The 12,947-nt window shown below is 44.1% G+C and overlaps 1 protein-coding gene across 1 annotated transcript in view; it reads right to left on the bottom strand.

Moving 5' to 3' along the window:
* LOC135056611 (opsin-VA-like) overlaps nt 1-12,947 on the bottom strand; it is a 168,352-nt gene that overhangs the window by 44,810 nt on the left and 110,595 nt on the right. Inside the window, exon 4 of the mRNA XM_063962011.1 lies at nt 7,487-7,726. Coding sequence (XP_063818081.1) covers nt 7,487-7,726 — 240 coding nt within the window. The remainder of the gene's footprint in view (nt 1-7,486; nt 7,727-12,947) is intronic.

The following is a 12,947-nucleotide window of genomic DNA, read 5'->3' as shown; positions in this document are numbered from 1 at the left end:
AGACATTAGATCCAATGACCATTTACAGGTGCTGCTTTTGGATATGTTACTAATTAGTCTGCTCAGCAGGAATAGATCAAGGAGTGTAAAACAGAACTTATTGAGCCCCAAAGAAGCATTTTAATAATGCACCCACACCAACACTTTTAGAGAGATACCTTTCTTTATTGTGGTTCACTTTGTGACTCATAGTAATGCCCTAGTTAGTACTGTATTATATATAACTACATAGTAGTTCTCAAGCACATTTTATGAACCACAGTAGTGTCCTAGTTGATATTATACTCCATAGTAGTATCTTATTTCATTTTATGCATTATATTAGTGCACATTGGCCCTCATTCCGAGTCGTTCGCTCGGTATTTTTCATTGCATCGCAGTGAAATTCCGCTTAGTGCGCATGCGCAATATTCGCACTGCGACTGCGCCAAGTATCTTTGCTATGAAGATAGTATTTTTACTCACGGCTTTTTCATCGCTCCGGCGATCGTAATGTGATTGACAGGAAATGGGTGTTACTGGGCGGAAACACGGCGTTTTATGGGCGTGTGGCTGAAAACGCTACCGTTTCCGGAAAAAACGCAGGAGTGGCCGGAGAAACGGGGGAGTGGTTGGGCGAACGCTGGGTGTGTTTGTGACGTCAAACCAGGAACGACAAGCACTGAACTGATCGCACAGGCAGAGTAAGTGTGGAGCTACTCTAAAACTGCTAAGTAGTTTGTGATCGCAATATTGCGAATACATCGGTCGCAATTTTAAGATGCTAAGATACACTCCCAGTAGGCGGCGGCTTAGCGTGTGTAACTCTGCTAAATTCGCCTTGCGACCGATCAACTCGGAATGAGGGCCATTATACCAGAGTTTTTCTAGTTCATGTTATGCCACACTGTAGTGCTCCCAGTTCACAATATGGAAAATAGTGCCCACAGTACACATTATGCCACATAATTACCCCAGTAAATATTATTCCACATTGTAGTATCTGTTTTCCTAATACTTGCAGTTCTGTCTGGGTAAATTCTCAAAACTCTAACCACATTCAACAATGGCAATGTTTTACTGCTAATTGCTTTACCTGTTTTAGCAAAAGGGTGTATAACAATTTACTGATTTAAATGGAACTGAGACACACTTTAGGCTGAGTGTACGTAACACTGCCCTATCCTCATGTATAAGAAAAAGTGGAGATTTGCAAGATAAAGCCCCCTATTATTATTATTATTATTATTAATAATTATCAGTTATTTATATAGCGCACACATATTCCGCAGCGATTTACAGAGAATATTTGGACATTCGCATCAGTCCATGCCTTACTGGAGCTTACAATCTACAGGGTGATTCAAAAGTCGCAGTACACCCTTTTGTTTCAAAAACTGTGCAGGAAATAGGAAAACTGAATACTCCAGTAAGGAATGGGTGAGGTGGGCTATCTTTTAAGGTATGTACCGAACATGGGCGCCATCTTGAAATTAGCCATCTTGAAGCCATTTCCATGCTACAAATATTACCGGAATCTTTTCCTTTTTTCTTTTCCTTTGAACATACAGAGGCATTGGTATCAGTGGAAATATGTTCTGTATGCCAGAGGAAAGTTCACTGGAACTACAATTACATCTATTAGGAATGCTAACGGATCCCTGGTTCTGAAACAGAACTTGTCTGTCTTGTTGAACCAAGAGGCCATCAAATCTATCTCTGATTGTCCCCATCTCACAACCAGACTGTGGAAAACTTTTGGGTGTAGGTGGTAAACTGATATTGATGGTAAACTGTAGTCTGCCCAACACATTATTTGAAAAATATCTCTCATAGCCAAGGAATTTCTTGTCCCTCCCTGATGATTTATGCATGCTACAGATGTAGCATTATCTGAATTTTTGGAAGTTTCCCTAGAAGATCTTCTGCTCTTTTTAATGTGTTTAGAACAACTCTTTGTTACAGCACATTTATGGGAAGCCTTGTCTACTTCTTGGACTATAGTCACTGAAAATGGTGGTTCACCATGACCATCTCCCATCCCTGGAGACTGGCATCTGTAATGATCACTAGCCAGTCCAGGGAAACAAAGCTCCTGCCTTTTTTTTTCCACATGAGTCCACCACCTGAGAGACTGTCTTGTCTCTGGGGACAGAGCAATGAACTGTTTTGATAGCTGATGATTGAACCCTGAACAGCTCTTTAGAATGTTAATTGGAACATTCTTTAATGGAATCTTGGATATTGGTTAGTTTTGAATGAGAATACCATTTTCCCTAACACCTTCATGCTAAAGAGAACTGATGGACTTCTGAATGCCAAAATCCTTTTGACTAACTTTTAAATGCCAATTCTGTATTAAGTCTGAGACCCAAAAATGCCATCTGACTTTTTCCTATTGAAAACCCTCCCATGGCACTGCAACACTTCCAGTGCCCTCACAAGATCTTTCTGAAGTGCATCTTCTGACTCTGTTTTGAACAATAAATCCTTTAAGTAAGAAATCATTGTTATTCCTGTTTTTCCTAAGGAAACCCATCATAACTGTCATGTCGTTTGTAAATACATAAGGAGCTGTCACTAGCCCAAGAGGCAGGATCCTGAACTGATCACAAATCTTAACAAGCTCTGATGGCCCTTTCCAAGTGGGTATATGAAGATAGGCATCCGTGACCGTGATGTCTATACATGACAATACTGTACCTCATTTGTCTCCATTCTGTTATTAGCTGACCTTATAGATCAATTCTGAGTCTGTCTATTCAGTTTTGTACTTAATTCTTTTAGATTAAAAATGGGTCTGTGACTCCCATCTGATTTTTGGACCAAAATAATTTGTAATAAAACCTTATCTTTCTTAAGCAATTTGGAACAGGTACGATAATCCCTAACCTTTTATGGCCCGATTTAACTCTATATACTTCTGTTTGTATTTCGGCCATTTTGTTGCAAAATATCTTTTCGGTGTTAGACCTGGGATGCTTATAACATAACCTCTTTCTATTACTGTATGTCTGTTTCCCACTTGTCTGTGGAAGAACTTCTCCATTGGTCCCTGAATGACAAGATATCTCGGTGTATGCCCTCCCCGTCATGCAGATTTATGCTGGACCTTGGAGGTATGTTTCCCTTGATCCTAACAGTCCGAGGTTGCTTACCACTATAACTGAAACCTCTGACTGTGGAAAACTGACTCTTGTCCGTAAGGGCTGGGTTGTTTGCTGTTTAATCGATGGGTGAAAAGTCCTGGTTTTGCCTTAAATGATCTTAAAAAAGAACTCTTCTCAGCTGTGGCCTCAGGAATTTTTTTGTCTAATTCAGGAACAAATAAAAATTTACCCTCAATTGGTAATTTCTCCAAAAATATTGTTTCTGTATACGTATCCCATGATTAATTGTCTAGCTACCACTGCTAATCCTGATATTTTTGACTGCATCAGTAAAGTGTCTAAGGCAGCCTCACCCAAATATTCTGCTCCTACTGTTAAATTGTTCTGTTATAGACAACAACCGAGATTTAGGGGAGTCCGTTTGAATCTCTGCTAGTAACAGCAGAGATTCAAACGGACTCCCCTAAATTTCTCCATAGCCTTTGCTGCCCAGACTAAGGCCATACTAGGTCTAAGTATAGCCCCTGCAGCCATATAAATGGATTTAAGTATATTTTAAAATTGACGATCTGAGTGATCTGTAAGGGAGGCACCATCCAGAATAGGGAGGACCATAGTCTTAGACACCTGTGCTATGGGACCATATTCCACTGGTGACTGTTCTCTATGCACAATATCATTATCTGGGAAAAGTTACATTTAGTGGTACCTGCGTGGCACCTGGAATATCATTTCAGCATTTTCCCGACTGCTGTCAATGCTAAGCAGCCCCTTCTGCTGAATCTCAGCAACTCCTTGAATGTGTCTTAGACACAACTGCACCAGGAGACTGTGCTGATTAATTTGATATGTGACACTTATACAGTATACAGTATCTGTGTGTACCTGAGTCTGTATATGAAGCCCAACAGAATTTGGTATTGAAAAAAGCCACGGCCTCTGCATCATAGCACTTCGTATACAGATTTAGGGGCAGATTTATCACCATCCGCATCCAAGGATGTGGATAGTATGTGATAAAGTTACCCAAATCTGCACTGCGATAATTGATTACATCGCACAGAAGTATCAATTATCGCATGCAGGGACAATCGGCAACAGTATTGGGGTATTTGTTGGGGGGAAAAAATACCCTGCTGTGACCCCCGGTGCTGTAAAGTGAGCTACGGTTTTGCAGCATCACATTACTGCACCGGGGGTCATAGCAGCGCACGGGAGGTCCCAATAAACGGCAGCATGCACCGGAGCATCAATCACCTTCTCCTGGGACTGGTAAGTATGTTTGTTTTTTACTTTTTTTTTTTTTTTTTACCAGTGATCAGCTTGTGTGTCTATCGGACACACATAGCTGATCACCCCAGCCCGGTCCCCGCACAGCTTTCTCTGCTGGGGGGGCAGAGAAAGCTGTGCAAAAGTAGGGATCTCGCAATGATCCCTGTATTAACGCCAGCTGGGGCTAATTATTACAGGGCTCATTTCAGGTTGTTTTTTTTTCACATTTTTTTTTTTAGTAAATTCGTCCCAGATCGCATTTCCCATTATAAGTATGGGAAATGGGATCTGATTACAAAAAAAAGCGAATTAAAGAGTTTGGAGCAGTTTCATGAAAACTGCTCCGAAAGCCCTTTAATACATGTAAGTGATACTAAAATAATGTGAAAAGGGTGTGAAAATACCCTTTTTTAATTTTTTTTTTAACTAATGTTAATAAATAGTCAGACGTAGCCACACACAGATATACTGTACCAGTGTTGCATGCATTAATCAGCATAGTCTCCTGGTGCATCGTATCGCGTTGCGCTTAAGACACATTTTCAGCAAAGAAGACGGCCGACACGAGCAGAGTTTCACAGGACCTTGTTTGCCAAGAGGGGCTGTTTAGCTCAACTGCAGCAAATATGTATGAGGACACATCTGTACACCCAAAAACATATTTAGCAACATATTCTCAGTTGACGCGTCAAAAAAATGTATGCTTAGGGTTGAGGTCAAATTGCATTTGGAATTCATTGCATATGTATCACATTTATCATGTATATTGTGCTCAGTGAGAAGCAAACAATATCACGGCGAATTGTTGCAAACAAATTGCAGGCAACAATGTCAGTAAATAAAAATATTTTGTTACTAATTTTATGTAGAAATATTTTGCAACAAGCATTTAATTATAGCTCAGCCCATAGATGAAGCTAGATACGTCCTCTGGTCGGTGGAGGGTGATAACGGAGAGGCAGTGGGTGAGAGGAATAGGGTGACAGGCAGAGGCAGTAGGTGATATATAGGTGTGCACTGTGCTAGATGGGAAGGGGGCAGTGATGTGGTGGGAGGGGGTACACTAGGCTGGAGAAAGGGGTAGACTGAGCTTAATGAAGGGGGCACTGTGACTGAACTGTCTGGGGGGGTTCTTGCTGAGGAACACTTAGATGGGCTGGTAGGGGGAGGAACATGGGTATACACTGGGCTACCAGGTTGGGAAACACTGGGATGGGGGGTCAGTGAGATTGTGGGGGGACACTGGGCTGGATGGGGGGGGGACACTTAGTGAGTGGGGGGGGGCACTGGGCAGGTTGGGAAGGGGGCAGCGAGATTTGGGTGGGAGGGGAAGATCACTGCAACTGGACTGACTCTGGTTCTAGGTGAAGGCAGTGAGATGGGTGCAGTGGGCTGGTGGGAGGAACACAAGGAATTACCCCTACCCACTGATATACCACTGTACCCCCATACTACGTTGGTGAAACTTTATCTATGGCGATACAGATGGACATCCAGCTGCAGGTGGGAGCAGCAGGATGCAGTGACACTCAGGAGCCGGACAGGGGGAAGAGATTGAGATCCATGTGCAGGCGGGGAGCAGTAGGACGCCGGCCACAGTCACACTCAGGAGCTGGACAGAGGGAGGATGCACATGCTTAAAACTGATCCCCCCTAGCCGCCGTACAGCAACAAGAAGTGTCTGAGCACTATCATTGGCTATTAATACATGTCTTGGGCTGGTGCGTCTTGTTTCTTGGGCTGGTAAAATGTGTTGCTGCACTATTAATTAAAAAGAAAAGGGGGGCAGGTACCTTGGTGCTGCCCCCCCCCCCCCCCCTCCCTTTAATCCCTCACTGTTTGTAACTATTTGTTAGGTTTGCAAAATGTGCATCTGCTTTTAGGCATCAATAAATATTTATCTAATACATAAAAAATGCCTGTTCATGTATGAAAAATAAAATAAAATTGTCTTAGACAGGCATGCAGACAAATACAGATGTGGCCATACTCATCGTTGCTGCAACCTGGCTAGATGCATGGCATGCTGACTGCGACTATTCACAGCCGGCGATCGCTCCATTAATTCCTAAAGGAATTAATTAAATGATCACCGTATGCACGCTGTGCAGCATGCCGTGATGCAACGTGCCGCATTGCAGTAAGATGAGCATGGCTACATCTGTAATTTGTTGGATTTTGACGATCACCCAACACAGTCATCAGCAGAATAGGGAATTGGCCTGATAGGTGCCTGATGTATGGGACTTTGTAATTACTGTATGTTTTGTATTTATGCCAAAAGCACTGACATTCAGTGTGATATAGAGAGTTACTGATAACTCTAAAAACCTGTACTGGCATGTCCATAACAACTATCTAAAAGCATGAAGAATAAAAGTGAGGTGGGGGTGGTAGAAGTAATGGTGGTTGTAGAAGAAATGGTGGTGGCGGTAGAAGAAATGGTGGTGGTGGTAGAAGAAATGGTGGTGGTGGTAGAAGAAGAAATGGTGGTGGTGGAAAAAGTAATGGTGGTGGTGACGAAATGGTGGTGGTGGTGGAAGTAACGGTGGAAGCAAGGCTAGATATAAAACTATCAGTAAAAGTAAGTAAATGATGATTAGAAAAATAACCGCCATCCATATCTCTAATCTGAGGCTTCTAGCCCCAAACTATGGAGGTGTTATACCAGGTCAGGCAATTGCAGCTGTTTCTTATGTGGAAACTAATATTAGTTGTAACCCCAAACACCTCTAAAATACAGTAATATATCTTCTCAGCTCTCCTGAAAAAAACCTTCAATTACCATCAACACGCAAGTGTTTGTTATCTACTTCTGGATAGACATGATCCAATATGAAATTGTATTGTATCTTCCTGAGCAACAACCTGGTCACATCTTTTCAGGCACTTTTTTTTTATTTTGTTCCCACAAGTGAAGCTTAAGCATCTGTTGTCTCGTCCTCCTACTCTATTACCTGGGATATCACCCCACTAAGCACTTGTGTAATACTTAGTTGCGTGCAATGACACTAGATAAATAAATGTTACTGATGAAAAACAAACAAACACATAGAACAACAATCCAAGATATCCATACAATATTCTGTAAAACTGGCGTTCAATGTATGTTATACATACTGTACCTGTTTGTTCATAAATACATAAATGACAGGGTTGTACATGGAAGCAGTTTTTGCAAAGAATGCTGGGATTGCTGAGAGACGTGGGTCCAGCTCAATAGAAGGGTTTGCTGTGACAAGTATAGAGAAGGCTGCGTATGGCGACCAGCAGATGAGAAAAGCCAGGATCATTATTACAACCATGCGTGTGACTTCTTTCTCTGGTTTTCTGGTAGACCCCAATCTGCTTTGTGTGTCCGATACCTATGGAAGCAGTAATGTACAGATGTAAACTGCAGCACACTCCATACTGTATATTGTACTTCATCAGTTAAAGGGACTTTATATAAAAATAATGTTACTTGTCTAGCACTCAGACCTGTAACAAGGCTCTGAAACACCCTGTGCTGGACCCACCCTATAAGTACATAATATCTTGACCTTGCCTAGAAGAGGCAGAGCCACCAGCACTGGGAAGTGCAGCACAAGGGATGCTCTAGGTGGCACTGCCACAGCAATACTGGTTGTAGGGTGCCTAGCCAGAAGAAAGGGCAGTAGGGGAGCAATGATGCCACCCCACAGAGCCATGTGCTGCAGCACTGCTCGCACATACCCAGTTGTAGCCCTGCTAGCACTTCCCATCTACTTTCCAATTGCTCATCCCCAATCATCTAGAGAACACAACCATTAGAATAAGTATTAGAACTTGTACACAAGGATGAACTTGAAGGGTTGGATACATTATGTTAACACTCACTATGTCCACAATGAGAATGTCAACATGACAATGTCGGGGCTGGGATCCAGACACAGGTCTAATACTAGTAAGAGCACTTTAACTATGTGGGTCTTAAAACATTAAGCATGCTGGTAAGTGACATGTTGTTATAATACCCTCGCTGTGACAATGCTGTAAGTAGCATTAGACCCATGTTGGGACCCTAGTGCAGGCACTGTCTTGCCGACATAGGGGTCTATGTACTAAGCCTTGGATGGCGATAAAGTACCAGCCAATCACCTCCTATCTGTCACAGCCTGTAACATGACAGTTAGGAGGTGATTGGCTGTTACTTTATCTCCGTACACTTTATCTCCATCCAAGGCTTAGTAAATAGACCCCATAGTCACTGTGGGCATAGTGCCAACAGGGTGATCACATAACTATCTTGGTTCATCTCTGTTCCAGGACAAGGGCACAGAGTAAACAAATGCTCTCATGAGAATCATTGACCCCAGTCCCAAAATACTTAGGGACAGATGTACTAAGCCTTGGAGATAAAATACCATAGGGGCAGATTTATTAAGCCTGGTGAAGTGATAAAGTGGAAGGTGATAATGCACCAGCCAATCAGCTCATAACTTCCATGTTACAGGCTGGGTTTGAAAAATGACAGTTAGGAGCTGAATGGTTGGTACTTATTCTCTCTCCTCTTCATCACTCTCCAAGTCTTAGTACATCTCCCCCTAGCCTGCACATTAGGGCCAAATGAAGATAGTATGAATACACTTGAATAAAAAGGCAGATATAAAATCTATTCAACAAAAACAAATGCAAATAAAAAATGTGTAGGGCGAGTTAAGATATGTGTAACTTGGTATAGAATGTTAAATGCATGCAAGGGTGTAAAGTGTGACATAGGACCTAATTCAAGTTGCATCGCAAGCGCAATGCGACCGCAATTTAAGCGTTGGGACACCCGCACGCACAGGTTCTGTCCTGTGCATGCACGAGCAGCTAATGCGGTCATCCCGCATTAACTGCGAATGCCTCTGCCTGTTTGACAGGCAGAGGCATTCGCGGGGAGGGCAGGAGGCGGTGACTGAGCAGTTTTGGGGCGTTGCAGGAGAAACGGGGGCATGCCGGCAATATATTCAAGGCAGTTGCGTGTCGTCACATGCACCTGCTCCAGCAGGAGGCTTCCATAGTTTCTGCGACCACGCTCTAATTGCGTGGCAATCTCGTTTGGTGGGCAGTGGACAGCATGCCGGGCGGCCTTGCCCTGCGATGGGCGGCCCCCAGCATGCAGCTGCACAAGTAGCAGATTCTGCTACTCTTACTGAATTAGGCCCATAATGCTATTACGCCATTATGTCTTCAGTATATTTTATATCTGTAGTTTTGCACTTAAGTCAGTCCTCCCCTCCCCCATCTTCAGTCTCTTACCCCTGTGTCCTTAATGTTGGGTACATACCTGGCTGACCTATCTAGCCATTGGTAAGGGCATACACACCTACCATCCACTCTGTTTTTCCGTACCTGACTTCACAACTGTGCTGGCATCTATATGTGCCCACCCAGATGAGATGTCAGTCATCGGCAGTCCCGGCCGCACATGTATAAGTGGCGGCAGACTGCTCATACACACAGCCAAAGAGAAATCTGTGGATATATCCCCCATCGGCTGTGCTGCAAGGTTGATACAGTATGTCTGTGAATTACATTTTATACAGTTATGAGTTATCTTTAAAAAAAATGAGCAGCTAAATCATCAAGAGCTACGTCTGGTCCCAGCATTCATTGCCTATTAGGGGTATGCTTGGATTTGCAGTTACTTGTGTTTTACATATACTGCAACTGGCCACGAGAAACCTTATTTAAAATGCATGTAGCCATAGGGATCATTGGGGCAGATGTATTAAGCCTGGAGAATGATAAAGCAGTGATACGTGGAAGGTGATAACGCACCAGCCAATCAGCTCCTAACTGTCATTTTTCAAACCCGTAATGATTGGCTGGTGAGTTATTGCCTTCCACTTATCACTGCTTTATCATTCTCCAGGCTTAATACATCAGCCTCGTCTTGCCTTATAACCAATGCAGGGGATTGGCACTGATGATCCCATATCTCTTGTTTCTTCCCTCCCCCCCCCAAGAATGTAACAGCTGCATAATGGGGGTAAGGGGCAATCAGGGAGATTGCTGGTGTACACAGGAAGTCAGGGAGATTGCTACAATTTCAGGGGCTCTCATGAAGAAGGCAGGAGGGTAGACAACTGTGCTTTTAGGTCACCTTACTCCTATTTGATCATTAGTTCTTTGTAAGGATATTCATATGCCTATCCCAAGAATGTTGAAATTGCTCTACTGTCTTAGGGGTATATGCAACTGCGGTCGAATTCCCGAAAATGTCGAAAAACGGGACATTTTCGCCCCCCAAAAAAATTCGACAATGCAATTCAGTACTTTTCGTCAAAAAAACGGACTTTCCAAATTCGACTTTTTGAAATTCGACATTTGTCAAATTCGACATTTCTGCAATGGTACAAATGCGGCAATTCGACAAAAGTATATTCAATTGAAGATTGTAAATTCGACAACAGTGCTTTTAGACAGTAAATTCGTCATTTTCAATCCGCCACACTTTGCTGGCGGAATCTAATAAAAAAATTTAAAAACATGTTTTTTTTTGTGTTTTTTTTTATTGGTAATAGCATATCTATTTATATTAGAAGGGATTAGGTACTTGATTTGTCTATTTTGGAGGCACAAGTATTATTTATATATTTTTTAAAATATCATTTTTTATTTTTTTTATTTTAATGGAATGGTAAAAATCTGGAAAAAAAATGCGTGGGGTCCCCCCTCCTAAGCATAACCAGCCTCGGGCTCTTTGAGCCGGTCCTGGTTGCCAAAATACGGGGGAAAAAATGACAGGGAATCCCCCGTATTTTAACAACTAGCACCGGGCTCTGCGCCTGGTCCTGGTGCAAAAAATACGGGGGACAAAAAGAGTAGGGGTCCCCCATATTTTTTGTACCAGCACCGGGCTCCACTAGCTGGACAGATAATGCCACAGCCGGGGGTCACTTTTATACAGCGCCCTGCGGCCGTGGCATTAAATACCCAACTAGTCACCCCTGGCCGGGGTACCCTGGAGGAGTGGGGACCCCTTAAATCAAGGGGTCCCCCCCCAGCCACCCAAGGGCCAGGGGTGAAGCCCGAGGCTGTCCCCCCCATCCAAGGGCTGCGGATGGGGGGCTGATAGCCTTGAGTAAAATGTAAGAATATTGTTTTTTGCAGAAGAACTACAAGTCCCAGCAAGCCTCCCCCGCAAGTCGGTACTTGGAGAACCACAAGTACCAGCATGCGGGGGGAAACGGGCCCGCTGGTACCTGTAGTTCTATTGCAAAAAAAATACCCAAATAAAAACAGGACACAGACACCGTGAAAGTATAACTTTATTACATACATGCAGACACACATACTTACCTATGTTGACACGCCGACTCTGGCCTCGTCTCCAATGTCGACGTCCGGGGTACCTGAAAATAAAATTATACTCACCTGATCCAGTGTCCTGGTCTTTTATTATAATCCACGTACTTGGCAAAAAAACAAACCGCATTAACCCGAACCAGACGGACTGAAAGGGGTCCCATGTTTACACATGGGACCCCTTTCCCCGAATGCAGAGACCCCCCGTGACTCCTGTCACAGAAAGGTCCCTTCAGCCAATCAGGAAGCGCCACTTTGTGGCACTCTCCTGATTGGCTGTATGCGCGTCTGAGCTGGCAGACAGCGCATCGCACAGCTCCCTCCATTAGTTTCAATGGTGGGAACTTTGCGGTCAGCGGTGGGGTTACCCGCGGTCAGCCGCTGACCGCGGGTGACCTCACCGCTGACCACAAAGTTCCTACCATTGAAAGTAATGGAGGGGGCTGTGCAATGCGCGTCTGAGCTCAGACGCGCAGAGCCAATCAGGTGAGTGCCACGAAGTGGCGCTTCCTGATTGGCTGAAGCGACCTTTCTGTGACAGGAGTCACGGGGGGTCTCTGCATTCGGGGAAAGGGGTCCCATGTGTAAACATGGGACCCCTTTCAGTCCGTGTGGTCCGGGTATTCGTTTTTTTGTTTTGCCAAGTACGTGGATTACAAATCACAGGACACTGGATTGAGGTGAGTATAATTTTATTCACAGGTACCCCGGATCGTCGGCGACATTGGAGACGTGGCAGTCGGCGGGTCAACATAGGTAAGTATGTATGTGTCGGCATGTATGAAATAAACTTTTACTTTCACGGTGTGTGTTTCCTGTTTTTATTTGGGTATTTTTTTCCCAGTAGAACTACAGGTACCAGCGGGCCAGTTTTTCCACCCGCATGCTGGTACTTGTGGTTCTCCAAGTACCAGCTTGCGGGGGAGGCTTGCTGGGACTTGTAGTTCTTCTGGAAAAAACAATATTCGTGCATTTTACTTAAGGCTATCAGCCCCTCATCCGCAGCCCTTGGATGGGGGGGACAGCCTCGGGCTTCACCCCTGGCCCTTGGGTGGCTGGGGGGGGAGACCCCTTGATTGAAGGGGTCCCCACTCCTCCAGGGTACCCCGGCCAGGGGTGACTAGTTGGGTATTTAATGCCACGGCCGCAGGGTGCTGTATAAAAGTGACCCCCGGCTGTGGCATTATCTGTCCAGCTAGTAGAGCCCGGTGCTGGTACAAAAAATACGGGGGACCCCTACTCTTTTTGTCCCCCGTATTTTTTGCACCA

This window comes from Pseudophryne corroboree, chromosome 3 (assembly GCF_028390025.1).
Source record: "Pseudophryne corroboree isolate aPseCor3 chromosome 3, aPseCor3.hap2, whole genome shotgun sequence".
NCBI lineage: Eukaryota > Metazoa > Chordata > Amphibia > Anura > Myobatrachidae > Pseudophryne > Pseudophryne corroboree.
Note: the sequence above shows the minus strand (reverse complement) of the source record. Positions and strands in the feature narration are given on the sequence as shown.